The following is a 26,891-nucleotide window of genomic DNA, read 5'->3' on the forward strand; positions in this document are numbered from 1 at the left end:
CCGGCCGGTGTACAGCTGTGTGCAGGGTGGCACAGCGTGCAAGCGGCGGAGGGCGAGCGGTGCGCCCGTTACTTGGGAATCCAGCCGGTGCTGCTCCTGCAGCTGCTGGATGCGACCCTGATGCTCATCGAGGTTCTTCTTCGCCAGCTCCTGGTGGGTGCGGGAAAATAAACAGGAGTTGAGAATTTTTGTTACGAGTGTGGAAACCGCGTGGGTCGTAGCAGAAGCTAGAGCACGGATCTAACGAGAGAGAAAGGAGAGAGAGAAAGAAGACCCCTTCCTGACAGTTCACCAGCACTGGCTCGAGCAAGGCCTCTGCTGATGAGACAATCAATGGCGAAACCGGTGCCGAGTTTGAGGAAGGTTAGCGTCTCGATAAGCTGCGACTTCCTGTCTCGTCGTCTGTTAAAAACTCTAACAGATAAGTGGAAATCCTCCCCGTAGAGGGCATTCATTCTAGATTTAAAGCTTTTGTGACTGCAAGGATTCATCCTCTTAGTTTTTTTTTCCTCAAGAGATGCCACGACAACAACTTAAGCGGTTGTGCTTTCGCGACGTTGTCCCACCTGAAGAAGGACGCTTGTGTTGCGCCCGAAACGTCGTGAGTTAATTTTGTTGTTTTCATTTATTTTATTTTATTTATTTTTCACCTACGTGACTTTACCGAAAAACCAAAGAGTATGAATCCTTGCAGTCACGAAAGCTTCAAATCTAGAATGAACAGGCACGGTGTTCGCCCGCTCTCGACGAGGATGACCAAAGAAAGAGACTTCTTACCTCTGCGTCCTGGAGACGTCTCTCGTACCAGCCCTTCGAACTCTCCAAACCCGCTATTTGGCTTTGGAGGCCGTTGGCCATCTCCTTCAGTCCCTCCAACTCCTTTGTCTTCATCTGAAAGAAACCGTCCCCCGCGCGCGAGAAGACGCGTTTTACGACGGGCGCGCTCGCCAACATCGCCGACACCGCCCGGCGGGGTCAGGCGCGTTTCGCCGCTCTGTGCAAGAGGCTCGCGGTTTGCGCCCCAGTGGCGGCCCTGCTTAATACTGCGGCGTAATAACCAGAAAAAAATACACGGCGTAGGCTTCACAGCGAACGTTTAACATCCCCTGATATCATTGTGTTTTAAAGCAAAAACAAAGCTCGCCGATACGAATCCCGCTGGTACAGGACAGCTACTCGACGCAGAGGAGCCGACTGAACACACTTTCCACCGTGCAACCGTGCAAGCGTGCCGGGGCTGTGCCGATCCAGCCCAGCGTGGGTCAGGATGGGCCGGCCGATTTTTCACCGCAAAGGGGCGGAGTCGTGCCGCCGACGTCACGAGCAACCTGAGGTCGCAAACGGGTTTTGATTCCTTACCCGTACCCATACCCGGCCGCACCAGGGTCGCAAACGGGTACCCGTACCTGTACCGGGCCGTACCCGTACCCTACCCGTACCCGGCCGGGTACGGGTAGGGTACGGGTATCGGGTACCTGATTGCGACCTCTGGGATGAAGCCACGTTGCAGGCGCGGGTGGGTTGATTCTAGGAACTTGAATTGTGAGAAGAGACAAGACGTTGGGAAATGAGTGACAAACAGTTACTCACCTGTGACTCACGGCCTACCCGTACCCGTACCCGGCCGCACCAGAGTCGCAAATGGGTACCCGTACCCGGCCGGGTACAGGTAGCCGGGTATCGGGTACGGGTATCGGGTACCCGGTTGCGACCTCTGCGAGCAACGGACGAGTCGATACGCGTGTGCACGGAACGTCGCGCGCGCAGATGAACGTGTCGCTAACGTTCACGGATCTGCTCGGCGAGGACGAGCCAGACGCCGGGTGTCTCTCGTGAGGCCGGCGTATCACGCTTTGATTTGGGCTCGGCACGGCAAATAGCCGGTGGAAAAACACCCGTAACCGTGAGGGCCCCTTGCTGCTTCGGCTCGGATGTGCCAGTGGAAAAGGGGGGGTGTGTACCCAGAGGAGAATGCTGGCCACCCTGGAGAATCACGACAATGAAAGCTCAGGGTGCCCCCCCCCAACTTAAGCGTGAGCAGTGGTGGTGCCGGGTGGCTTCAGAGGTTCGCGGGCTGAACCAGAACCGCCGAGATCCGGGGGTTCAAATCTCAGCGACCGCTCGCTGCCGAGCTGGGGTTCTCGGCGACAGTGAGTTTATCGACGCTGTCGAGTAACCAACACGGCGGCACAAAACACGTCCACCTGCTGCCCGACGACAAGAGGTCAGCGAGTCCGTCGTGCGCGTGGATAATGGGAACGCGCGGGCAGAGATTAAAAGTAGGATTCATAGGTACGGCGGTTTTGTGGATTCGTTTCGACACAGGACGCGACACCAACAACTCTTGTCCTGATGCCGACACAAACCGGAAACGTATGCACGTGTGAACTTCTTTCGCACCGTACGTAGCCAACCGTGCTAATCGGAAGTGCGTCACCTACACGATACGTGTTACGCAAAGCGCAAGGCAGCAGCCGGGACGACCGACTGCAGGAAGTCGATCGCCGCCCCCCCCCCCCACCGACCCCATCACCCCCCCCCACTCCCGCTCACCTTCTCATCTTTTAGCTGGGCACGCAGCTCGTCGGCCGAGCGGACCATCTCCTCGTGCAGCTCGCGCAGCTCGCGCTCGTAGCGGGCGCGCACCCCCAGCACCTCCTTGTCGTGCGCCAGCTGCAGGGTGGACAGCGCTTCCTTGTGCCGGCCCTTCTCCTGCTGCGTCTCGATCGCCAGCGCGTCCAGCATCGACTTCCTCTTGACGGCGAGCTGCACAGTCGCGCGTTCAACAAGCGCAGACGCGGAGAGGCCCATCTTGTAGAGAGCCCTTCGGCCTGAAAGTGGCGTTGTCGGCACCCGAGCGTGGCGGCGACCGCTAACAGGGTGGGGCGGCGGGGGGGACTTTTCTTGACGCGTTTTACCTCTCGATCGGAAACCCGTACGACGGCAGGTTCGCCGTGGTAGCTTTAAACGGGGTGCGCGCCATAGCACGCTTGACGGGGGGGCATCGCTTTGGAAGAAAAGTAGCGAACGCGACACTAAGCACTTTGGGATGTGAAAACAAATCGAAAGCGGTGCATGTGAAAGGGACGGCGCTAAGGGGAAGATTTCTTGCCCACGGTCGACACGTCCCATGGTGCATATTAGTAACTGGAGTTTGTGACCCCAGGTTGGACTGTTAGCAAGGCCCCTAGACTGATGGGCGAAATGAGTGCAATGCTTCACACACACACACAAACGCATGGAGTGCTGTGTAAAGTCATCGTAACGAAACAGTAGCATATTAAATGTACTCTTTTAATAAGTGTCGTAAAATGGAGTAAATGTATGCTCTTTTACGCCATTGGCAATGCTCTCTCTTCACGTGTTTTTACTATTATCGTAATCATAGTAACGTAGATCGCTCTTGATGAATGCAATTCTGCAGGCGTTACGGATCCCGGCGGCAATTCCAAACGTCACGCTCGCGCGAACGAGGCATTCACCTTGTTGGCCTCCTCCAAGTCTGCTTGCAACCCGACTTTTTCCGCGGACAGCTCCTGCAGCCGATCGTGCGTGCGGGCCTTCTCACGCGCTGCCTCCTAGGCCGCAAGCAAACCGCAACGCGTGCGTGCGCGCAAACATAAACGTCTGGTCAACGAACCGCAACGCTCACCAGACATGTGAAATACAGGGCAGAGGTCGGAACCGGGTACCCGATCCCCGTACCCTATCCGATACCCGGCTACCCGTACCCGGCCGGGTACGGGTACGGGTACCCGTTTGCGACCCTGGTGCGGCCGGGTACCGGTACGGGTAGACCGTGAGTCACTGGTGAGTAACCGTTTGTCACTCATTTCCCAACGTCTTGTCTCTTCTCACAATTCAAGTTCCTAGAATCAACCCACCCGCGCCTGCAACATGGCTTCATTCCAGAGGTCGCAATCGGGTACCCAATACCCGTACCCTACCCGTACCCGGCCGGGTACGGGTAGGGTACGGGTACCTGTTTGCAACCCTGGTGCGGCCGGGTACGGGTACGGGTAAGGAATCAAAACCCGTTTGCGACCTCTGATACAGGGTGGCCATTAATTCAGGACACATTGATCATGCATATTCGTCCCATGCCATTACATGCGGTTCAAAAAACACGGTCATTAATAATATAAATGATATACACAGGGTGGCCCAAAATCCAGGACACATTGATGACGCATATATGTTAGTCCCATGCTATTAGATACTGTTCAGAAAGACGGTCATTAAAAATATATTGTATATTCTTAGGTTTTTTCGGTAAAGTCACGTAGGTAAAACATTTACTTTTATTAATTTAATTTTTTTACCTACGTGACTTTACCGAAAGAACCAAGAATACTTTGCGATTTGTCAAAATAAAACAATAACCCTGTGTGTCCTGACTTTTGGCCCACGCTGTATAGAGAAACCGTGACGTTGATACCAAAGCGCAACCACCACGAGATCCAGAAGACGCATACCTGGTACTGCGATGTCAGCGATTCCCTCTCCGACACCAGATTACTCTTCAGCAGTTGAAGCTGGTGGACTTCTTCCGTCAAGCTCATATTTTGTTCTTTCAAAAGATTGATCTCCACCGTTCTTGTCGTTTGAATCTACAATCGAGAGAAAGACTACTCGAAGCACGCTCACTCACTCGTACTTTTCCCCCAACAGCGCAACAAAAACACAACCGCCTACATATCACCGCTGCGTGAAGGGCAACCGCTCAAATTCCAAACGGTGACCTGCGGGGTTTGGGATGAGGGGTGTATTGGAGACGGCGGGCGTGTTTAGTCACCCACCACAACTCGGTCAGGCTTTGGTGAAACGTTCACTCAAACCGTGGATGTGCGAGAGACAGCAAGGAAGAAGCCACAAACCCAAATGGGAGGGATGTGCTGCTCTATATTTATTGGGTGGTGAGGCCTTCATCCAGTGCAGTCAACTGACCATAGTTGATGTTTAAAAAATATTATTCTATTCTAATCATGCGTTTGGCAATAAATTCAGGAGCTATGTGGCAATGTTGAGGTCTGCTGGCCACGATGAGAGGGCTTCAGGAGAGAGCTTGTGTAGTTTTGCTGTACCTCCTCTGTTGGAGGAGCGCAGGCTCGAGTGGTTTACTTAGAATAACGGTCCATTAATTATGGGTTGCATGTCCACAGTCGCACAACTGTGGCTGGCTCTTTAATGTTCCGTTTACGAAGGAGATGTGGCACATCGGCCTGTTGCTGTTCTCATGAGGTTGATGGTTCCACCACCAGAAGTCATCGAGGATAAGGAATGTCGAAGCGATAAGGTGCGGTGATGTGTGGTGATATTTGGGTTGTGAATAAGGTGTTTATTCAGGACATCCGCACTGTTCCGCCAGCAAGCGGGAGGGAAACTTCTGAATTTAACGCGATTTTTACAGCACGGCTCTTCTCTAACGTTCTAAAAATGTATACAAGCACACAGAAAACAACGTCCACAATTCAACTCCTTTACCAGTGGTAAAGGAGGTCTCATAGTGTAAATGCTTACCCCGAGCTCTCAATACTCTGATAGTGCGCTGTTTTTGAGTTGTACGCCTTTTGGCGTCATCTGGTCCAACACCAATGGAGACTAGGCTCTAAGAAAAGCTGTCTCGGGTGTGGACCAATCAACTTCAAGGACAGTGCATATCATTATCAGAGTTGTTTTCTTTTGTTTGCATTTTGACTGCTTGTGTTGTGGTTATTGCAAACATGATGCCTTGTATAAAGGTGTCAGTTTTTTGTACCAGTTTAAAGGGCAAAAACCTATTACTACTCTATGTTTGGAGTTTGCGTGTCTCTCCCTGTGGACGCGTGGATCTTTCTCCCCTCCACATTAAGAATCAACGTGCGTTTAGAGTATTTGGTTGCTGTAAATTTCCACGTGATAAGCCACTTCCATTGAGCTAGAATTTGTGGCCAGGTCGCTTCTGAAAAAGAAAGCTATATAACTCAGTGGGGGCTTTACCTCGCAAAACAAGAAGTTGAATTTAGTTTAGTAACCGCACATTTTGTCCTTATAGGGTGTTGACAAAGGATACAAATCTGCCAGAAAGAATTGAGGTGCGAAAGAAAACCTGCTCGAGTGCCGCCAGGCTTGTCCGCAAGGCCTCATTCTCCCCGCGGATCTTTCCCATCTGCTCCTCCTTCTGCGCAATTTGAGTCGCATTCTGCCGAAAGAGAAACCAACGTGAGCAACAGCAACAACGGGGGAGGTGGCAGGACGCACGAAGCAGATTCTCCACCGAAAATTTTTTTTTTTTTTGCAAGGGGAAAACATTTCGATTTAAAGCTTTCGTGACTGCAGGGATTCATCTTCTTGGTTCTTTCGGTAAAGTCACATAGAAGGGAAGCAATAAAATAATAAAAATAAAACATAATAAAATAATTCTCACGACGTTTCGGCCACAACGCAAGCAGCCGTCCTCAGGTGCAAACCAGGTCTGTCGAGGCGACAGCGGTTTTCACCAGAGGACGGCTGCTTGCGTTGTGGCCGAAACGTCGTGAGAATTCTTTTATTATGTTTTATTTTTATTATTTTATTGCTTCCCTTCTACGTGACTTTACCGAAAGAACCTAGAAGAAGGGGAAAACACTTTGGCGGACAATTGTTGTCATTTTGTCCACGGTAAATGATGTTTCGCGTCACAGCAAGGGAGCAACCACGTCACTACGACTCCGAATGCAACACCGCCGAGACGAATCATGCCCGCAACCACGTACAAGGCAGCACTGTCGATGCAGAGGGATATTATCATCGTTTTTTTGCGCTTGTTTTACCCGGCAAAGCCTCAATCAAGTGTCGCGACCATTTTTGCGGGAGGCTTCTGCCCAAGTTTTCACGAAGAGGACTAACACACACGGAGAGCTCCTCTCACCTCATCGCCCTTCGCCTTCAGCGCCTCGTCGCGTTCTTGCCGCTGCTTCTTCAACTGTTCCTTCAGCTCACCGACATCCTAAGAGGGAACATACACGGGCAGAGGATTCGCTTCGAGTGAAAGATGACATTTATTTGCATAGCCGTCAACCCGTACAGTTTACCCCGTATTCTTGTACAGGGAAATTGAGTTTTCAGGTCCATACGGCGTACAGCCGTTTCAATAAAGGCAAAGACACTTTTTTTAAATTTGTGTTTCTCCCTTGTGATGGGACTATGTAGGATGAACGTTGAGATTGATAAGGGCACGGGGTGACCAACAAGGTCTGAATTGGCCTGTAACAAGGGCGGCACTGATAACGGGTTGACAGGTATGGATTTACGGGGGTTGCAACGGCATGCACAGCGGTGCGTGCACTGCGCTACGAACCGCTGGATCCCAGTTCGATTCCCCAGGGCCACGGCTGAATAATCAGTGGCAAGTGACATCAAAGATGTTGCTACCCTTCGCCCCTTCATCAAGCTGCACTAACCATCGTGGGAGAAGTATGGTCAAACCCTCCCCCCTCCTCGTGGCCAACATGACGTGTGGAGGGGCCTTGATCCATGAGCGGATTGAGAGTGGCGGTCATTTATTTTAACTGTGGATCCGACTGGGTGGTGATTTGACATCAAAAAGCACACAACTTACCTGCATGGCTTTCTTCAGCTCGTTCTGCACCTTCTGCATTTTTACATTTAAGTCACTGATTTCTTCCTCGTTCCTCCTTTGGACTTCTTCAAGTTTTGATCTGTTTGAAAACAAAGTGGTCATTTTCGTCCAAAGTTGAACAAAATCTCTTCCCAAACGAGAGTTCTCATTTCGACGCATCAATCAGACTGCCGTTTCTTACGGTGATGATTCCCGCATCGGCTGATGCATGTCGGAGTGTGAGGATGCGTTCCTCAGCCTTGGTAACGTACCATTTCATACTATAAACACTTCAGAACTTACCATTTATATTGTGAACAAAGAAAATTTATAGTCAAAATAATGGGACCTCCTTTGCCAGTACCAAAATATGATAATAGGTTTTTTCCCTTTTTTATGGCAACAAACAGGTGTTAAGCTTTCTTTTGAGCCTAGTCTCAAACGGTGCTAGACCAGAGGACGCGTTTTGGCTGTCTCTGGTGTAGACCAATCAGTTTCAAGGACAATGCATATACTATCAGAGTATGTTTTTTGTTTGCATTCTGACCACAAGTATTGTGGTTAATGCAGACATGATTCCTTGTAAAAGGTTTCAGTTTGGTGTTTTAACATCTTAACACCTGTTTTGTTGCCAGAAAAAAAGGGAAAAACCTATTATCAGTCAAAATAATGTAATATTTTATACTGTGCAGTATTCCAACTGACATAAATAAAATACACATAACGATGAAATATAATTATATAATTTATATAGCACTGTAGATCCACCAATTTATTATTTATTTGTGCGTGTCAGTCCATGTATTATTTAACTGTATTTGTAGCTTTTTGTGTAAAGCAATGGTAAAACAATCGAAAGTTCATGAGACAGAAACTTAGTTTATTGAATGTACGTGTATCGAGGTTTTACCGTATTCATATTTTAGTTTGCGGCCACACACTGTTGTTATTGACGAATGGGTTGAGTTCGTTTGTTTGTCAAATGTGCTCTTTGTGTGCCCCAACTACCAACGCAGGATCACCAAACGAGCTGTTTGAATTTCACAAATCACGCCGCAAGTGAAAACACGTACCTGCTCTCCGTGTACAGAGACTCCTTCTCACTCTGCAGTTGCAGGAGGCTGCAGACGGAAGAAAGTCAACAGCAGAGACATTTACAGACGAGTGAGATCCAGCGGCACAAGGAGGAAATGTGTCACCACAATCCACAATCGTGAAACGAATCAGAGCGGGACTGGCTCGAGACATAATGCGTATGGGCTCTCGGCTGAGTTTCACTCTCTTATCTGTGTCGTGTCTGAGTGTGGAGCTGTTGACCATTACCTTTCTTGTTTCTTTTTTAATTTATCCGTGACCTTCGAATACACAAAACAGACGCAACGTTTAAAATCGTTTTCCACAAAACACCCGGTTTGCTGGTAAAGAGCCCTAAACCGAGCACAAAATGGACCGAATCAAAATGTACGACAATGCTTAAAAAAGTGCCACTGTCAGGCACTTCACATTTGCGCCACAAGCGTTTCACGAGCAAACTTTTTCACACCACGCGAAGGGCGGCAAGAGCCAAGGATATTACACACGGGAAAAATAAAAATGGAACGGGGGAAAAGAGAAGAGAGACGAGAAATGGTGGTGAATAAGTGTAAAATGATGGAAAAGGGAACTGAAAAACGGGAGCAAAGGGGCTTGGGAAGATGACAGGAAGAGGCTATAAAAGGATCTCTACGCTGCACAGGAAAGTGTCGACACGGGGGGGGGGGGGGTAGAGGGGAGAGGTTCACAATGGGGGTGGGACACACAGCAGAAGCCACGTGATTTACGGCAGGTTTGAGGCGATTGAGAGATATTCAACAGACCGCGTGGCACTAGAAAACTACGCTGCAGATGGGAGTGCAAATAATGACTGAAAAAAACACAAGGCCAAAAGGTTAAAGACAAAATTTACACCTGAAAATTTGCAAGAATTAACAACACCCTTAAGTTTAGGAGAAACAAAATCATTTACACTTTCTCCTTCGAATAAGGAGCTACCCAATCAAAAAACATTACATTTTCCACTTCACACGAGCGTCACTCCCGCCATCTGAATTGAGCGCACCCGATTGGTCAATCGTTTGGCAGGAATTTTGAACCTGGCCAATCGGGGGTGTGTGGTGCAGGTCAGGTGACCTTCAGTGATGACGGACCGACACAAAGGAGTGTTCTCATTGACGATGACCTGGACACTCAGGGTGCATTGTGGGTGATATGGTCATAATCGTACCAGAATTATGGGTGGCAAATTTCAAGAACAGTACCCACCTTGGAAATGTCTTCCTGCATTTGGGCAAAGTCCTTCTCCTTTGAAAGCTGCCAAAATCAGAATGAAAATATTTATTTAGACCGGAGGAATCCGATGAACCATGAAGCTCTTTTCACAGATGTCCGGTAAAGATCACGTACACGGCGTTTAACATCAAGGGCAAACGCCGTCACACGTGTGCATGACAAACCATCGCTGTGAACGCAAATGAAACACCGCACACGGTGATGCTCAACGGATTTAAAAAAAATTTTTACCATCATTGCCTGGATTTGGTCCTTGAGCAGTTCATTTTCCTCTTTCTCTGTAGCGAATTTCAGCTGCAGGTCTGCACAACATCACAAGCATTGCCTTGCAAATGTCCCATACATCTTCAAAATAATAATATCAGCTCAAAACATGGACATTTATATAATCACAAGCAATAGGTACGTACCATTAAACTCTTTCAGCTGGGCTTCCAGATTCGACACCCTTCTCTGCAGCTGTAAACAAATAAAAATAAATACGTCGATTCATCGCACATTTTTGTGTTCAGATCGCCGCCTCGAGTAAAACACCAACCGTGTGTCGTCACACCCCTCCGCCACCCGGCACGGCCAAATCAACCAAGCTGTCACGCGACGATCGAACGTGCCACCGCATTGCCGCTTCAGCAGCACCACCAGAGTGACCGGCGAGTGATCCGATCCACTCTAGCGACGATCCGACTCAGAAAATCAAATGTCGATCGTCAAATCGGTTGCGAGCGAACTACGCGTTGTTACATCCCGTGCCGTGAGGTCGGGCCGTGGCGGGGGGGGGTGCCACCTGCTTGGCGACATCGTCGGAGTCTCCATCGGTGTCACCGTCGTCCAGCGTCCAGTCGCGTTTCACCACCTGCCCGTCCGCCTCGTCGCTCTCCTCCGCCGGATTGACGCTCGCGCGGCTCTCCCCGAGTTTCTCCAGATCGTGAATGTGCTTATCTTGCAATGCTGCGCGGAAAAAAACCACACGCAGAGACAAAGACTTGCCGTATAGCCGCAACAGACTGTTGGGGCAAGTGCTGTTTAAGCGAGCACCAAAAAACACACAACGCACACACAAACATTAGTTTGTTGATGTGTTATACATCACTGGATATGATTTTGAATCGATCAATGTCTTAAAGGGTCCTTGCTGTCTGGGGGTTCAGCAGCATGGGTTCAAGCAAGCCTGACTCTGCTGATGAGGTACTGTATGTTGCAACCGGTCCAGAGTTTCCTTGCAATGCCAGGTTGTGTCAAAAGAATATATAAAAACATATATTACGTGTCGAGTACCAAAGACACGAAAGAAATGTAAATGTCTGCCGAACTATTTTGCTCATCGTTACGTCAGACTCATCGTTCACAGAGACGTACTGATGTATGTTGAACTTCTTTCGCACTGCACGTAGCCAACTGTGCGAATCGGACACCACGTGTACGATAGCACAAGATCAAATGTTCCCCAAATCCACTACTACAATCAACGCACATGCGGTCCGTAAATATCAAGGTAACGTGTGGCCAACCCCACGGCGAGTCACCTCTCGTCTCCCCGGGGCTAACGTGGGCGCACTGTACCAGTGATTCACTGAAGGTGGACTCCACCCCGAGGGAAGATCCGACACGAGTTCAGATAGTCTCCACCGTAGCCTTCCATAAACCACTGTGCCACCACTCTTTCAAAGGCGCACCCAATAATGTGGCGGTGACATCGCCACACGGCGCTTGTGCCAGGCTAGATGCACTCTTCGAGCCGCGCGAAGCGTCGAAGGCTTGCACCAGAGGTCGCAAACGGGTTTTGATTCCTTACCCGTACCCGGCCGCACCAGGGTCGCAAACGGGTACCCGTAGCCGGGTATCGGGTAGGGTACGGGTATTAAAGACACTACTCACGGCAGAGAACTGTAGCGACATGACCGCTGGTGCCAAACTGTGCCACACGCCCCTCCCGCATGGCCTTGTGGGAGCCTCGGTAAAGTTATTTTATTTTTTCTTCCGGTTAAGTTTTGATGATGTACACGTACGTCATCAGAATGGAATCGGAAGAAAAACTGATGACGTACGTCATCGTAAATGGGAATGTGTTTTCGGTGACAATCATCCGGCACGTCCAGCACGGAAAGAGTTAATTTACATTTTAACGGGGAGGAGTAAAATCGACAAACGCGAGAACGACGACGCGTGGTGGTGGGTGGGTGGGTGGCTAGGACCGGAGTTTGGGGTAAACCCTGCTGGAGACGCCGTGCAAAACGTCCTTTGCGCCGTGGATATTCTCCAATCCCGGGAGCAAGCGAGGAGGCCGTCGTGTACCCGCGATGTTCTTGAGAAGGGCGGCGTTCTCCGCCCGCAGCCTGCGGATCTCCCCGTCCACGGCCACAGCCACCCTGGCCGCCCCTCCAGCCGCGGCGTCTTTCCCGGCGCGCTTCTCCTCTTCAAGCTGCTCCAGCTGAGAGCACAGCTGCGCCGGGCACGGCCGGGGGGCGGGCACACACGCGGGGCGCAAGCTCGAGACGGTCGCCCCTTTCTTTGCATACCGGAGCACGGGCATTCCCACGTTATTCGTGGCTATCCGCGATTTTGGCTAATCCGCGAATAGCATCTGGAACTCTCTACATGACTGTTGCATCGAGTGAGAGAGCGAAAGTGACGAGATAAAGTGACGAGATAAAGCTATGGAATAAAGCGATGCGAGAGAATGTGATGTGAGAAAGTGATGCGATAAAGCGACGAGATAAAGTGACGAAAGAGAAAGCTTATTTTCGTATGTATTTAAGTCAATTCGTAAAAAAGATCCCCCTTTTAAGGCAACGGTGTTCATTGACGAACGCGTTCAAAATTACAGCCCATCGATTCATGCAACAAAACGCTATTGTAACAGTTTTGCGGTTTCACGCGCGTGTGTTTGCGCGCATCAACAAAGTGCACCGAGCACGGCACGAGCGCCGTGGTGACGTCACCGCCACCGAGCGGCGGGCCGACCGATGTCGTGTTGATAGTCCATCAACAACGAGAGAACCGAGCTTTGAAGTTTTCGTGACTGCAAGGATTCATACTCTTTGTTTGTTTTATCCGGTAAAGTCACGTAGGTAAAAATGAATAAATGAAAAAGCAACTAAATTAGAGCTCTCTTCACTTGACACAGTAATCTTGCTGTGACGGTTCCACCTGAAGACGGAAGCTTGTGTTGCCTCCGAAACGTCGTCATTTTATTTAATTTATTTTTTACCTACGTGACTTTACCGAAGAAAAAAAAAACCTAAGAGTACAACGAGCGAACCCCTGACTTTACGGGCAAAACGAGAGGTGAGCCACTCGAGTCTGGAGGTGCCACGCGTGGCATGCGAACCTTGTTGAGCTCCTGCATGAGCGTGGTGTTTTGGATGCCAAAGTCCTCCTCTTGACTGCGCAGCTTGGCCTGCAACATTTCATTCTCACCGAGCAGAGCCTCCACCTCCTGGCGGGAGCCAACACGTCAAAACACGACGGTTAAGTGTCGCACCCGCACACCACAATCTCCCTTGCCAACAGGGTGGCAGGCACTGGCAGAGCCAGTGGGGAGTAGGGTGGCACGTGCCCCCCCCCCCCAATGATCCGATTGAAATCCCTTTTTTCGATCGCATTTATGGAGGTTTATTAGTAATAAATCAGCATTTTGCAACCCCCACTGCCACTGTGTAGCATATTATTACGTGCCAGGGACTCTATGAGATGATAGGACGATAGTCTGAGTCCATAATTGGCAATAAGTAACGGCAAAGCAGTTATAAGCGACTCACAGACTTGTGCGTAGTTGCGTTATACAGCACACGACTTCCCTGAAGGCATCAACACCTTCAGCGAGCGCGATGCCGATCACACAACGCGGTTCGAATTCGACCCTCGATCGATGGCTGCGCTATGTCCACACACGCGTTGAATAAAAAGCAAGGGACAAGTCCTTACTTACTAACAACTCCTCTATCATTGTTCATTGCTGGAGGGGTGGCCCCCCCCCCCCCACCTGAAAATCCTGGCTCTGCCATTGGCGGCAGGGGAACGAGCGCAGGCTAGTTTCACGTTCATTTTGTTTAACCAGGTGAGAACTTAAGAGACGCGGATATACGTTTCGTTTGCAAGTGACCTGTCAATATTATAACGATGAAAATAAAAAAACATCCGGCGACAACGACTTCAACACTCACTTGGGCTTTCTTGCTTTTGGCGACCGTCTATAAGGAAAATAACGGCAGCAAATTTGACGAAAGTTAGCGTCAAACAGTCTCACGATTTTATCATGCAGGGCAACGGCGTACTCGCAAACAAAATTCGATGCAAATTTTAACAAAGAAGCAAAGTTTTGCAATTTAAAGACGGTGGATTCTTGTGAGGTTGGCAGCAATTTGCACATGATGCACAAGCATTATTGTATTCTATAACAGAATTTTAGGCACATGCAATGCATGCAAAAATCTAACAAGCTGAGCAATAATATTAATGGCACATCGGTCCTTAAGGCGATACGATATCTCGCGAAGAGCACATGTAATCAGATCAAACGCCTCCCAAACTATGTTGGCATCTCTACCACACTACTCTCTTGGTTAAACTTTTACCTCTGAAAGCACTCAAACACCTTGCCACTGTGGTGTCCCAAAAGGGTCCTTAGCTCTTCTCAATAAATCTCCTCCCTGGAAAAAGAATCATCTCCAGCTTCTATATCAACCACGACTTTTTTGTCACCTGTAAGATGCACCCTATCATTCCTCCACTGTTGGTGGTGGGGGTTCGCAAGCTGGCTGAGACCAGTCTAAGCTGGCCGAGACTGGTCCAAGCTGGCCTAGACCGGTTTAAACCGGCTGAGACCGGTCCAAGCTGGCCTAGACCGGTCTAAGCCGGCCGAGACCAGTCTAAGCCCAAACTACATTGGCGGGGGCCTGACGCCATAACCAACTTAGAGCCTCAATGGCTGGAAAAAATGGCCATCGCCTGTGAATGGCCCAGCCACTCATGTACGGGGAGGCAGGAACAAATTTATCTGGAACCTAGGGCAGGATTGACCTCCAGCACAAATGTCTGAGGGAGGATTGTTATTGTGCGCAGGCTGCCCTACATGTGCACTATTATAACTGCCCGAACCAAAGACTAGGTTCTGGGGGACTGCACCGATTATAATGACGACCAGGGCATGAACCCTCTCAAGCATTTGCCAGGAAAGGTCCCAAGCGTGCAAGGGCAAAGTGTGGAGAGGCTTGCAGAGCCCCAAAGTGGTTTCAGGCAGAGGCAGACGTCTGCTCCAGCAGTGGTGTGGGGGATTTAAAGTTTAGTTTAATTTCAACGCGACCTACATTCTCTGCTTCACTGACCTGCTCTGAATCCTACGATACTATACTGAGGCCACGGGGTTTCCAGTCGTTCTTCAAGCTGTCCAGGTTCCTGTCCCTCTCTGCTCGCGATCATTAAGAAACTAAATGGTGGGCTGGCCCGGCTCAAGCTGCATGGCTGGGAGTCTCATGCAATCACCTGTTTGTGACAGAAATGTGCTCTGGGTCCCCAAAACTATTTAACAAATTATGTGCCACCATGTAATCCGAGAAGTCGAGTGGAATTTGCATTTGCTCTACCCACCCCCCTCCACATTTGCCTCTTTATGAGAGAGATACAATGTGCCTATCACACTCCCCCCTCCCTCGCTCCCCCCCCTCCCTCGCTCCCCCCCCCCTCCCTCGCTCCCCCCCCCTCCCTCGCTCCCCCCCCCTCCCTCGCTCCCCCCCCCTCCCTCGCTCCCCCCCCCTCCCTCCCCCCCCCTCCCTCGCTCCCCCCCCCTCCCTCGCTCCCCCCCCCCTCCCTCGCTCCCCCCCCCTCCCTCGCTCCCCCCCCCTCCCTCGCTCCCCCCCCCTCCCTCGCTCCCCCCCCCTCCCTCGCTCCCCCCCCCTCCCTCGCTCCCCCCCCCTCCCTCGCTCCCCCCCCCTCCCTCGCTCCCCCCCCCTCCCTCGCTCCCCCCCCCTCCCTCGCTCCCCCCCCCTCCCTCGCTCCCCCCCCCTCCCTCGCTCCCCCCCCCCTCCCTCGCTCCCCCCCCCTCCCTCGCTCCCCCCCCCTCCCTCGCTCCCCCCCCCCTCCTTCGCTCCCCCCCCCTCCCTCGCTCCCCCCCTCCCTCGCTCCCCCCCTCCCTCGCTCCCCCCCTCCCTCGCTCCCCCCCTCCCTCGCTCCCCCCCTCCCTCGCTCCCCCTCTCTCGCTCCCCCCCTCCCTCGCTCCCCCCCTCCCCCCTCCCTCGCTCCCCCCCCCTCCCTCGCTCCCCCCCCTCTCTCGCTCCCCCCCTCCCTCGCTCCCCCCCCTCTCTCGCTCCCCCCCTCCCTCGCTCCCCCCCCTCCCTCGCTCCCCCCCCTCTCTCGCTCCCCCCTCCCCTCGCTCCCCCCCCCCCTCGCTCCCCCCCCCCCTCGCTCCCCCCCCCTCTCGCTCCCCCCCTCTCTCGCTCCCCCCCTCTCTCGCTCCCCCCCTCTCTCGCTCCCCCCTCCCCTCGCTCCCCCCCTCCCTCGCTCCCCCCCTCCCTCGCTCCCCCCCTCCCTCGCTCCCCCCTCCCCTCGCTCCCCCCTCCCCTCGCTCCCCCCTCCCCTCGCTCCCCCCTCCCCTCGCTCCCCCCCTCCCCTCGCTCCCCCCCTCCCCTCGCTCCCCCCCTCCCTCGCTCCCCCCCCTCCCTCGCTCCCCCCTCCCCTCGCTCCCCCCTCCCCTCGCTCCCCCCCTCCCCTCGCTCCCCCCCTCCCTCGCTCCCCCCCCTCCCTCGCTCCCCCCTCACTCCCCGAAGAGGGAACTCTCATCCCGTTTTAACGTGGACTGCAGAAAAACAAAGAATCCGTGAAGAGCGTAATGATGATGGTTATTGTTGTTGTTAAAGAAAGGTGCTTGAACTATACCTTCTGGGCTTTGGCCAAATCTTTTTCCAGAACAGCAACCTTGTTTCGACAGACATTCAATTCTAAAAAGAAAAAAGAGACAAATGGAAAAAGAAATGTACAGTTATTGGAAATAACAACCATTGCATCGAGTTTCTGGTTACGGCGACTCCCTGAAACCATTGCCAAACCATATGACGTGTTGAGGCAGAACGATCGAGTTGGAAATCTCAGGGTATTGCAAAAAATGAAATAAACTCAGCCGGTGTGGAGAAAGGAAAACCTCAACGTTTAAGGAATCACTCTGCCAGACTCGTCGACCGACTGCTTAAATCTAATCCAGACTGGGTTCAACCACCACACTGCACATTAAAACACCCACTCACCCCCACTCACCCTATCACTCTTATATCGCTACCACCACCATGCTTACTTTGCCTGTGAACTTCACTCATTGATTCCTCCACTCATGTTGAGAACTCAATCTACCAGACGCACCGTTTTGTCTCATCCACACAGTGTTCAACCACCACACTGCAGGTCACAACAACACACACTCAATCATTCATCGACTCAACACAATGCAGGTCAACACACGTATCTCTCCGATTCTTCCCACGTACTGCTCCGCTGTGGAATTCCCTCCAATCGTTTTCATTCCCAGGCACGTATCACGTTGCTCAAGCCAGGAAACACGCTACACTCTTACCTACTGCAACCGTGATAGTGCTGTTTGTTGCTAGCTCGCCACTTTACACTTTTGGGTGTCTACATCATTAGACCTCCTTTGCCAGTACCAAAATATAATAATAGGGTTTTTCCCCTTTTTTCTGGCAACAAAACTGAAACCTTTTTACAAGGATTCATGTCTACATTAACCACAATACTTGCAGTCAAAATGCAAACAAAGCTGTCCCTTGGTGTGGACCAATCAGTTTCAAGGACAATGCATATATTATCATAGTGTGGTTTTTGTTTGCATTTTGACTGCAAGTATTGTGGTTAATGCAGACATGAATCCTTGTCAAAAGGTTTCAGTTTTGTTGCCAGAAAAAATGGGAAAAACCCTATTATTACTTTTGTGTATATTGGACTTGAACTGGCGGTGAGGTGTGTCGTTGAGTTTACAATGAGTCACCAGCATTAGAAACAGCCTCATCCTTTACACCGTCGCATTGTGTGGACAAGTAACACGTTGCCAAATGTGATCGATGTTGTGAACCTGCTGCAATTTATATTTTTTTTATTTGACCAGGTAAGGCCCACTGAGTTATATAACTATTTTTCAGAAGCGAGCTGGGTATCAGAAATGAGAGCTCAACGAAGTGGCTTATCACGTGGATATTCATGGCGGCCAAAGACTCTAAAACACGTGACGTCGATTCTAAATGTGGAGGGAAAAACCGGAGGACCCAGAGAAAAAGCCACGTGACCACGGGAAGAGAGAGAGAGAACATGCAAACCCCAAATATACAACAGACGTCGGGGTCGGGATTTAACCTGCGACCTCCTGTATACCAGGTGAGGTAGCTAACATCATGCCAAAATTGGCGCCCCAATTTAACAAGGCCTGTGAATGTGAATAAGCCTTGCGAAGAACAAAAGGCTCTGCACACGGTGTCCTGCATGCCGGCGCGTTTAAACGGCATCGTGTGTGGAATGTAAACCCGGAAATATTTTTTTATCATTATTAATACATGTCAAATGTGACAATGGCAAATCGGAGTACATCACCATCACAGACGCGCCGTGGGAGGTGGGGGGGGTCATACGTAAGTGGGCGGGGGGGGTGTGGTGAGATAACCCGTGTGCGTGTCAACATTTATGAAAAATATACACGACAGGGGTCATGCAGGTAACCACCCAAGCAGGGGCCTATGTATGTACGTATTTTGAACTTCTTTTACACCACCGTACCGAACCAACCGAGGCGCGGGGAGAAGGACAACAAAACTAAACCGAAGAAGAAGTTGTACAAGAATGAGTTTTCGATCGAGAGGATTTATAAGTGCGTAGCTTCAGTGGCTTCCTAACATGGAAAGGAAGAGCGTTCCAGACGGCCGTAGGAGCGCATCCGAAAGCGCGCGAGCCGAGAGCCGCTGCTGCTGCTGTGAGGGTGACCGGAGTTGGCGTGATGGTTTACGCTCCTTGACGAAATCAGCGGGGAAACACGGAGAGACAGTGCGAGACGGAACGCGCCACACGGACATACACCTCACGGACGCGTCACACGGACGCGCCACCCCCGCAGGGCAGCGGTTATCAGCTCCTCCATTATTAATTCGGTGCACAACTTCGTTAATTATTTACCAACACGCGTGTCGATGGAATTGAAATATTTATCTACTTTGGCGTGTTAGATTTGTGCGTGTACGGTACTGTACAAGATGACACATTTTTGGCGCAGTTAACCGTAATACAATGGAATTAATTGATTACATTAATACTATTTTAGTTCATTTTCGTAAAATTGACATATTGATATGTATGCCAAATGTACCATGCATAAATATTGTGACATTGTTATTATCGTTATAGTGGAACTACGCAAGACTTCATGAGCCAAGATATCTGTAGAAGTGCTGGGATACATTGAATCAGCAAATTGAGGTATATTTATGATTCTTAGTGCAATTTCCTTGGAATCATAATGCCAAAATGTTATCTATCATCTCCATTACCTCTTTCCCACCCTTGTGATTAAGTCCATGAATATGACAATTACAAAGTGTGTTTTACTCACCAATATATGAGCATTGTGCACTCCACTCAAATTTCCAAACCACAAATCCTCAAAATGGTATCTTTGTTGAGCATCACTCCCTTCACCTCCCACAACCTTAAAAACCCAAATCTGGACATGACCACAGGTGCAATAATCATAACAAAAAACCACACGCCGTGTGCTTAGCAGTGGATGTTAAAGATCATGCGACATCGTTGGCGAGGTTAGGCCATTGTGCTGGCGTCAGGGTACAATTATGATAATTGACCAGAAAATTATTTAATTGGGATCTACTTGACAATCATTGCCCGAGGACTTGGCAGGACCCCTCCTGGAAGAGTCACGATACTTGGTGAGGCTTTCGTAGATAATAAGTAGTAATACTAATATGGTAAGTCCTCGCTTAACGCGTTGGTGTTCATACAAGGCGGAACGCGCACCTTTGCAACGCGACGGACTACTTTCTTGAGCTGCGCGGCGAGCGGTGCAGTGATACAGTAACGGGGGGAATGATACAGCAACGTGGCGGCGTATCTTCAGTTAACCGTCCCGCCATCTCACTGTGTCGTGCGCGTACATCGTAGCTCACCAAACTTTATTGTGACATTCTTTATGGGAAAATTGTTTTTCGCTTGACGCATTTTTCGCTTAAAGCGGCACTTTTTCAGAAAAGCATCTACTACCGCGTCGAACGAAGACTTACTCTACAAACGTTCTGCCCTCTACCATCCGGAGCCAAATCTCAAATTCGTGCCCAGCGTTTGTGATAGGCGCCTCCACCTCTCCGATTATCATGACGTAGAAGCTGCGTGGGACGATGTGGTAGTTGATGAGTGGAGCTCTCGGATGCAACTCACCTGTCTGATTTTTCTTGACCTCATCTGTGAGCTGGTAGTTGTCTTTTCTCAACTCGAGCAGCTGAGCCTGCAACAAATTAAAGCGCAATATAATCCATTACCACCGGGGCATCATTTTGAACCTCGCAACAAAAATAGTCTCCCGGAAAATGGGTTTTCGGAGATGTTCGCTAAACCACGACAGAAATTTAATGGAAACGTTCTCGCAGTCTTGTTCCCACAATAACAATATTATCATTATTCTTGGTTCTCTCGGTAAAGTCACGTGGGCGGAACGCAATCCAGTGTACTTCCTGGTGCGAGATCACACCGGAGTCTTGGGGCACAGTCACGGCACGTGGGCACGTGGGTCCCAGTCGTGTTCACCTCGTCACTGCCGATGTGAGACGAGGTGGGTAGGCCGGCACACTCCTGATTTTTATTTATTTAAACGCGCAACACGTCAACGAGTAGAAACGAATGTGGGTGTCCGATTTTTTTTTAAATCACAGCTTCGAGGGGCTGGCTGGAGATGTAAAGGGCCGTCGACCTGGTCACGTTGTACGGCATCGCGATGGCACGCCGACTCGCTTGTCTCGCCGGACTCACGCGACTCTGCGGACTCAATTCACTGCGCGGTTGTTGAGGATACACGCGGCTAAGCGAGCCCTTAACGCAACATGACTCACGATGAAAATGAGAATGTACCTCCGGAAACGAATCTGCCTCTCAAAAAGACTTCGAACTTGCTGATGGGTCGAACTTGCAACCCGTCTACTTTTAGCAGCCTAAGTCCCAATCTGCCTTCCGGGATCACGCTGTCACCATCCTAGAACCTCACACCCAGATCCAGAAGAACACTGGCCAACAGAAACGGAACATCGCAGACGTTCAGAATAAACACCTCGATCTGGACCCAAGCATTTGCACCTCCTGGCTTTGATATTCCTTGAAGACATCGGCGTAACCATCCACCGCATCCGAACATCAACAGGTCGGCGTGTACATCTCCTTCATGAATGCAAAATTCAAGAGAAGCCACAGCAGTGAAATTGTGGCCAAGCAACCCAAACTATTGGACCGTATAGTAAACCACTCTCGTCTGCGCTCCTTCAACGGAGGAGGAATGGCAAGCATATTGCCGTGTACAAAAATAGAAAAGCGTAATAAGAATAAAAAACCTGGTCGACCGGAAGCTTTGTTTTTTTTTGACAAAATTGCAAAAAATGTATCAAGCTCCGCTGCTTCCGTGACAGTGTGCTAACAGCGTGTGAGGTTGTGTGATGTTTCACCGGCTTGATTCGCACGGTGCAGCACATGCAGTGCCTGCGCTCACTTAGACAAAGCGCAGTCGAATCCGCTTGTGTTGGGGGTGATTTTTGCCCTGGCAATGGATAGTTGCCGACCTCATAATTCCAGCGGAGGTATTTGAAAAAAAGACAAGATTCACGATGCAATCTTGCTCCAGTGGAACCCCGGGCACAGCACGTGGCAAGAGACACGCATAACATGTAAAACTTGTACGTCAGGTGACAACTCGTGCTTTTTAGAGCACTCGGCCTGCAACAACAGATTCGCATCAAGAACTCGGCACCAGCTCGGACTCAAAAAAGACAACGCTGGGGTAGGTTATCCAACAATGGTCACCTTGAAACGGCGCTCATGCCACCCACGCCGTTTCTTTGCCAGCTCCTGTGATATTATCCACCACTGTAAGGCACCCGAATCGCTGATATGTTCCCACTGCAGAAGATGCCCCTGTGCCGTCACAGAATCCAGCTGCAGCCATCCGGCTCCTGTTCTGTTAGCTCCAGACCTCCCAAGCTACTGGTATGACAGGGAAAATCTCACATGCACACCCATATATATACACACACAGACACGGGACGGTATAGCCAGGTGAAAGCCTACCAGGACATATGTTTAATTTACAAGGGAAACCTGTAGTAGGGAAATAATAAAATAAAATAAATATTTATTTTATTTTATTATTTCCCTTCTACGTGACTTTACCGAAAGAACCAATAATATGAATCCCTGCAGTCACGAAAGCTTTAAATCAAAATTTAAACCTGTAGTACTCAAGGGACAACATATATCAGCGCGTAAGAACTCAGATTATAACAATAAAAATCTTGGCTGTCTGTAGAACTTCTTTCGATGCCAAACGTGCGAATGGGAGGTGCGGGGGAAGGACAACAACACGTAGCACGGTATCCACACGCTTGGGGTGCTGCTCTAGGGCCGTTTGTCACGTGGCGGTCAAAACCAATCAATTTTTTTCACGTCTCAAATCTCAAAATATCATGAAGTGAAACCCCAAACTCAACATGATGGATTCGGTGCCATCACCGATGGTCGGGGCTGAGACCATCAACTTCTCTCTCCGAGTCGCGTTGGCTCAGTCCCGGTGGGAGAGCGAGCCACAGAGTCACGCACAAGCGAAAATGTTTCGGGTAAAAACATTTCGGAAATGTCCTTCGACGTTTCATAACAAAGGGTACTTGGCAAGCAAGCTGCGTCAATTCAAAGCCAGTTTAATCAAGCTTGTTCACAAAGGTGACATTAATGCTGCTTTATGCAGTGGACCCTCATCACCAAGTGTGGCTGAACAGTACCTGGATAGCAATGCCACTTTCAATCGAACTATCACAAATCATGCGGATCAGATGATCACCGAATATTCTAAATACGAATGAGATTCCTTCTGTTATTTGCGACACTATCGGGGGGGGGGGGGAAGCAGAGGTCGCAACCGGGTACCCGATACCCCTACCCTACCCGATACCCGGCTACCCGTACCCGGGCGGGTACGGGTACGAGTATCCGTTTGTGACCCTGGTGCGACTGGGTACGGGTAGGCCGTGAGTCACTGGTGAGTAACTGTTTGTCACTCATTTCCCAACGTCTTGTCTCTTCTCACAATTCAAGTTCCTAGAATCAACCCACCCGCGCCTACAACATGGCTTCATCCCAGAGGTCGCAATCAGGTACCCGATACCCGTACCCTACCCGTACCCGGCCGGGTACGGGTAGGGTATCAAAACCCGTTTGCGACCTCTGGGGGGAAGAGAAGGCCAAAGTGAATATAAGAAAAGACAGTCGGGTTTCGGTTTGTGAATTTCGTGGAAGGCTCAATTCAGCTAAATAGCTATTGTGCAATGTTGACCAAGCCAACACGGCTAGGTATAGCAGCAAGGAGATTATATGAATGACAAGATGTTGTTACACCTCATCTGTGGCGACGCATGTATTACATGCGCAAAAGTCTCCGCTGTGTGCGGTCTGCTCTTGTAGGCGTGTAACCCACATACCCTGCTACGGCATTGCAATGAGTTTTCGCCACATACAAGCCCGAACGTGCGATGCGTGAAACATCACCTGCAGACGCAAAAAGTGTGCAAGCAGCAGCAACAAACACACCAGGGGCGGCGGTGGCGGTGGTGACACACGCGCCTGTAACCCAGCAATGTGGGTGGCGAGGTTTTGGCGAATCGCACCGATGCTGTGACACTCCCCCGGTTCAGTGGGCGTCAGTGTGCGTCGCCCCCATGCCCTGGCCTTGCCAAGAGAATGCGGTGTGGACTACCCTCGATCGATTCCATCGGGCGCGGGGGTCAGCCGTTGCCTTCCACCCTCGCCGACCTGCGTGGATTCTTGTTTTCTCGCTGGGTGCTCCTGTTTCCACCCACATTTATGAAACCACGTTAATCTGCCTGAAAATAACCCTCAGGCAAAGAGGATCGCGGAGCTTGGCGAATTGTCGTCACCGGCTCAGAGCACTGGTTGCCTTCCCCGACTGTCTGCGTGGTTCCCCGCGCCCGAGTTGTTTTCACTTTCTCTCTCTCTTGCTCTCGCTCTCTCCCCATGCGAGTCAGCGAACATCGCGCGCGTTAAAAGGTTGACATTATTATTTGTGGACACCGGTCGTGGGAGTGTGTTGGAAATTCCACGTACCCATGACAATTTCACATTATCGCGACAAAGCGTCGGTCTATTCATAGAACGACCATCGTTGCCTGCTTTGCTTTGTGATCATTATTCCATCACCACTAGCAAAATGATGGGCTGAATAAACCTACCACATGCTCTCAGCAACAATGCCATCTGGTTGGATTATACAATATAACATAATTATAGAGAACATTTTTTTTGCGTCTTATTTTAAAGTCACGTTCACACGTACAATAAAAACTTCATAGCTACGTATTAGGTGAAATCACCAAAACCTAAATGACAGGAACACTTCGCCTAGTTGCGATGATGCGAGTGGCAACCCGAGTGAGCGGACGGGCCAGATTAAATGTCTCTCCTGGCCATTTCAAAGCGATGTCTCAGAGGAAATCCCCTTAGCTGTTGGGCACGGCAGTGCCCCCACGCACCCAGGCTGCAAGTACCGATGAATAACCGGACCTGTTACTGCTGCCCTTGATACTACTGCTGCCCATGCTCTCTCTTATGTTGCCGTCTCTGTCCTTGATGCAGTCCCTTGTCGTTCTTGGTTTGCTACCGCTGCTATCCCTGCTGCTGCTGCTGCAGCTGCTGCTTGTACCGATGAATAACCGGACCCGTGCTAGGACAAATCAATTCTACGGTCCGTTCACTTTATTGCATTAAAAAATAATTGTGAAATATGAATTGTGTTCTGTAAGCCAGCGGATTAGAAAGAAAGCCGTCTGTGAAAAAGAGCTTGATAGCTCATCGGATTTCTCCAGGACAAAATAAAGATTCTGATTCATTACCCTGGCCAAAATATCGCAATGTGCTCTTCCTGTTCCTGCTACTGCCCCTGTTGTCACAGCTGATGTCACTGCTCTGGGTGCTGTCGCTGCTGTTGATGCTGTCACTGCTACCGATGTCTCTACTGCTACTCTATGATTGCTGCTCTCCCTGTTGACGCTGCTCCCGATGTCCGTGTAGCTACTGGTCATGTACCCGCGCTGTTGTTGCTATCGCTGCTGTCCTTGGCGATGCTATTATGTTACTGCTGCTGCCCCATCCTGTGGCTGTACCTGTTGCTACTGCTGTCTCTACAACTGCTGGAACTGCTGTTCTTCTTTCCCTGCTGTTGTTCCTGCTACTGTCCATGCGACTGCTGCTGTTTGTGTTGCTGCTGTTCCTCCTGCTGCTACCGCTGCAGTCCCTACTGCTCCTGTCCGCGACTGTCTCTCCTGCTGCGAGTATCTCTTGTGTTGCTGTCTCTCCTGCTGCTGTCTCTCCTGCTGCTGTCTCTCCTGCTGCTGTCTCTCCTGCTGCTGTCTCTCCTGCTGCTGCCTCTCCTGCTGCTGCCTCTCCTGCTGCTGCCTCTCCTGCTGCTGCCCCTGCTGCTGTCTCTCCTGCTGCTGTCTCTCCTGCTGCTGTCTCTCCTGCTGCTGCCCCTGCTGCTGTCTCTCCTGCTGCTGTCTCTCCTGCTGCTGTCTCTCCTGCTGCTGTCTCTCCTGCTGCTGTCTCTCCTGCTGCTGTCTCTCCTGCTGCTGTCTCTCCTGCTGCTGCCTCTCCTGCTGCTGCCCCTGCTGCTGCATCTCCTGCTGCGAGTAACTGTTGTGTTGCTGTCTCTCCTGCTGCTGTCATCACTGCTCGTCACTGCTGCCGTCTCTCCTGCTGCTGCTGTTGCCTCTGCTGCTGCTGCCTCTCCTGCTGCTGTCTCTCCTGCTGCTGTCTCTCCTGCTGCTGTCTCTCCTGCTGCTGTCTCTCCTGCTGCTGCCTCTCCTGCTGCTGTCTCTCCTGCTGCTGTCTCTCCTGCTGCTGCCTCTCCTGCTGCTGCCCCTGCTGCTGCATCTCCTGCTGCGAGTAACTGTTGTGTTGCTGTCTCTCCTGCTGCTGTCATCACTGCTCGTCACTGCTGCCGTCTCTCCTGCTGCTGCTGTTGCCTCTGCTGCTGCTGCCTCTCCTGCTGCTGCTGCCTCTCCTGCTGCTGCTGCTGCTCACCTGCATGCGATTGAACTCCTCATCGGACAGAGACTGCGCCATGGCGCGGGCTCCGAGGCGGTGGCGGTGCGCTCGCTGTTGTGGCTGCTGCTGCTGTTCGTGATGGCGTTTGTTGTTGCGAGGGTTGTCGCGCTTGTTGTTATTGCTGCTGCTGTTGTTGTTGTTGTCGTCGTTTTGGTTGTGGGCGAGAATGAACCCCGCCGCTTGCGCGACTCAGAGCGAAGGTGACGCCATGACACCGGGAGCGGAGGATCACGTGACGATGACATACACCGTGACCCCTGACCCCCTCCCCAGCCGGTCGCGCCCACGTGACTGCATAATAGGCGCGATGACGTCACGCGGGAGGGGCGGGGGGCCATGGTGGAGTGCCACGTGGTACGGCGGCGTCGAATGTGGAACGTTTAACAACATGAATCATTGCAGTTGCGTAACGAGCGTGTGGGGGCAGGTAGGGGCAGGTAGGGGGGTGCCTTGCTCCCCTGCCCCCCACCCCCCCCCTGGCGGCCAAAGCTACGAGCTGCCCCCCCCTCCCCCTGTTGACAACCAGCATGAGATTTATCTTCTTGGTTCTTTCGGTAAAGTCACGTAGAAGGGAAATAATAAAATAAAACATAATAAAATAATTCTCACGACTTTTCGGCCA

General features: G+C 50.9%; 1 protein-coding gene across 2 annotated transcripts in view; it reads right to left on the minus strand.

Annotated features, from left to right (window-relative positions):
- Positions 1-26,530, minus strand: part of GRIPAP1 (GRIP1 associated protein 1) — a 35,293-nt gene extending 8,763 nt beyond the window's left edge. Inside the window, exons 1-20 of one of the 2 annotated variants that reach the window (XM_078876438.1) lie at positions 26,246-26,530; positions 20,339-20,405; positions 16,778-16,839; positions 14,071-14,097; positions 13,236-13,343; positions 12,200-12,347; positions 10,692-10,855; positions 10,318-10,366; positions 10,139-10,209; positions 9,881-9,928; positions 8,903-8,934; positions 8,653-8,700; positions 7,580-7,679; positions 6,890-6,967; positions 6,089-6,181; positions 4,476-4,610; positions 3,483-3,578; positions 2,554-2,766; positions 778-891; positions 73-150 (exon numbers count right to left, since the gene is read on the minus strand). In XM_078876438.1, coding sequence (XP_078732564.1) covers positions 73-150; positions 778-891; positions 2,554-2,766; positions 3,483-3,578; positions 4,476-4,610; positions 6,089-6,181; positions 6,890-6,967; positions 7,580-7,679; positions 8,653-8,700; positions 8,903-8,934; positions 9,881-9,928; positions 10,139-10,209; positions 10,318-10,366; positions 10,692-10,855; positions 12,200-12,347; positions 13,236-13,343; positions 14,071-14,097; positions 16,778-16,839; positions 20,339-20,405; positions 26,246-26,287 — 1,773 coding nt within the window. In that variant the 5' untranslated portion in view covers positions 26,288-26,530. The remainder of the gene's footprint in view (positions 1-72; positions 151-777; positions 892-2,553; positions 2,767-3,482; positions 3,579-4,475; positions 4,611-6,088; positions 6,182-6,889; positions 6,968-7,579; positions 7,680-8,652; positions 8,701-8,902; positions 8,935-9,880; positions 9,929-10,138; positions 10,210-10,317; positions 10,367-10,691; positions 10,856-12,199; positions 12,348-13,235; positions 13,344-14,070; positions 14,098-16,777; positions 16,840-20,338; positions 20,406-26,245) is intronic. The other variant, XM_078876439.1, reaches the window with a different exon arrangement.
- Between the last annotated feature and the right edge of the window lie 361 nt (positions 26,531-26,891).

Source organism: Lampetra fluviatilis, chromosome 44, assembly GCF_964198595.1.
Source record: "Lampetra fluviatilis chromosome 44, kcLamFluv1.1, whole genome shotgun sequence".
NCBI lineage: Eukaryota > Metazoa > Chordata > Hyperoartia > Petromyzontiformes > Petromyzontidae > Lampetra > Lampetra fluviatilis.